Consider the following 1,800-nt stretch of genomic DNA (forward strand, 5'->3'; position numbering starts at 1 on the left):
TATTAAATGATTCTGATGCACAATCAAATAATTCTTTGTTTCCTCTATTTAAATTTTTCATATTAATATTGTTCCATCTAAATCGATTACGTAAGATTCTTCCTAAGGGTGTAAACTAGCATATAAAATAATAATATAAAATATGTATAACATATATATTAATTGTAAATAGACAGGTAATGTAAATTTTGAACATGAATACAAAAATTATTTGTTATAAATAAATATCCACATACTTTATATAAAGCACCAGAGGTAATAGGAGTTACCACTAATCCAAGAAAGGCATTGCCACCTTTTGTACCAGTGGAGGTAATAGAATCAGGATTTTCTGTAATACCTGTTTGGAGAGGGGGTGAATGTGCTATTTTTTTTGCTTGAATTTGTTCTTGAATTTAATTTTGTGCTTGTTCATTTTTCTTTTTTAGCATATGTTGGTAACATATAAACTCAGGTAACACGTTTATTGGATGGTACTCTTTACATTCCTCAAAAAAATTTGGACTGTCAACATTATAAGAGATAGAAAATGGATTCTTAAAATAATCATAGAGCCTTTCTTTTTACTTAACATATTTATAATAGATATCGCACCCTGCATTAAAAAATTTAGCGGTTGATATAATTCCATCAATATGGAAGTAGTATCCATATAATAATTTTTTTGTTTCCAATCTGTCTAACTAAAAAGAAATTGATCTGGTTTACATTTCTTATAATAATGTTCACTACTACTATCATTAACACGTTATTTCCATATTTTTTATAGTACATTATAAGCATTATCTAATTCTGACCGTTTCTTGGAATGATAAAGACCATTTAATGTACTATATGCCCAATAATTTAAAAGCTTACAAACACTGAACATGTTTACACCATTATCTGATACATTATTATTTTTTAAATAATTTAAAATAGTTGAACAAACAAGTCTTACATGTCTATCATGCTTTGGGTTTTGAGGAGTGCAACAATACTCATAGTAATCAGTAAGTTTAATGTCATTTTCTAATTTATCATAAAATACTCTTGAATTTAATTCATTTTCACGTGAAACGGATACAATATAAATATAATTAAAAAAGTAAAATGGATTAAATAATTACACCAAGAAACTTTATTAAAAATAATTTACGTAAGAAAAACATTTAAGCAAATGAAATAGTAATAATTATATATAGTATATAAACATTACATCTAGTTCTCTACAATATGCATTTGTTATATCGATCATTATTAAAAATACATTATATTTTGATGTTTTTTAAAAATGTAGCATATATACATAAAATTCATCTATTTTATGCAAGACTATCTGTTATGACAGCTATATTAAATGTTTTTTTTCGTAGAAAATTACAATTTTTCTTAAAATGTCAATAAATTATAAGTTTAAAACTATATGCACCATATAAAAAATAAGAAAATATGGTCATAAAAATAAAATTTGAAGTGAAAATAATGTGCATTTATTATAGAAGTAAAATGGTATATTTAAGACAAAGATACTATGTTATAATATGTATAAATTTATATTCTATAATTTATAATATAATTGGAAAAGCAGTGTTTTTAAAGTTATATACACAGATTATAAGATTTTTCTAAATAATATGATGAATGACTAAAATAACTAAACGAAAAAAATATATCTCTTTTTAATTGGAAAATATATATCTAATTAATACATTTTTATATAAAGTAGCGAATGTGGGAATTGACTATATCAATTAATATAAACGTTTATTAAGTAAGGTGTTTTTCTTGTTTTTATTTTATTAAATATAATTTTGGTGC

General features: G+C 23.2%; 1 protein-coding gene across 1 annotated transcript; it reads right to left on the reverse strand.

The window, feature by feature from the left end:
* Positions 1-158: 158 nt before the first annotated feature.
* On the reverse strand, positions 159-652 carry PCYB_005000 (hypothetical protein; the record flags this gene model as incomplete). Its single annotated transcript, XM_004227921.1, has 2 exons — positions 159-340; positions 478-652. The coding sequence occupies 2 exons, from the start codon at positions 650-652 to the stop codon at positions 159-161; spliced, it is 357 nt and encodes a 118-aa protein (XP_004227969.1).
* Between the last annotated feature and the right edge of the window lie 1,148 nt (positions 653-1,800).

Source organism: Plasmodium cynomolgi (assembly GCF_000321355.1).
Source record: "Plasmodium cynomolgi strain B DNA, scaffold: 0637, whole genome shotgun sequence".
In the NCBI taxonomy this organism is placed as follows: Eukaryota; Apicomplexa; class Aconoidasida; order Haemosporida; family Plasmodiidae; genus Plasmodium; species Plasmodium cynomolgi.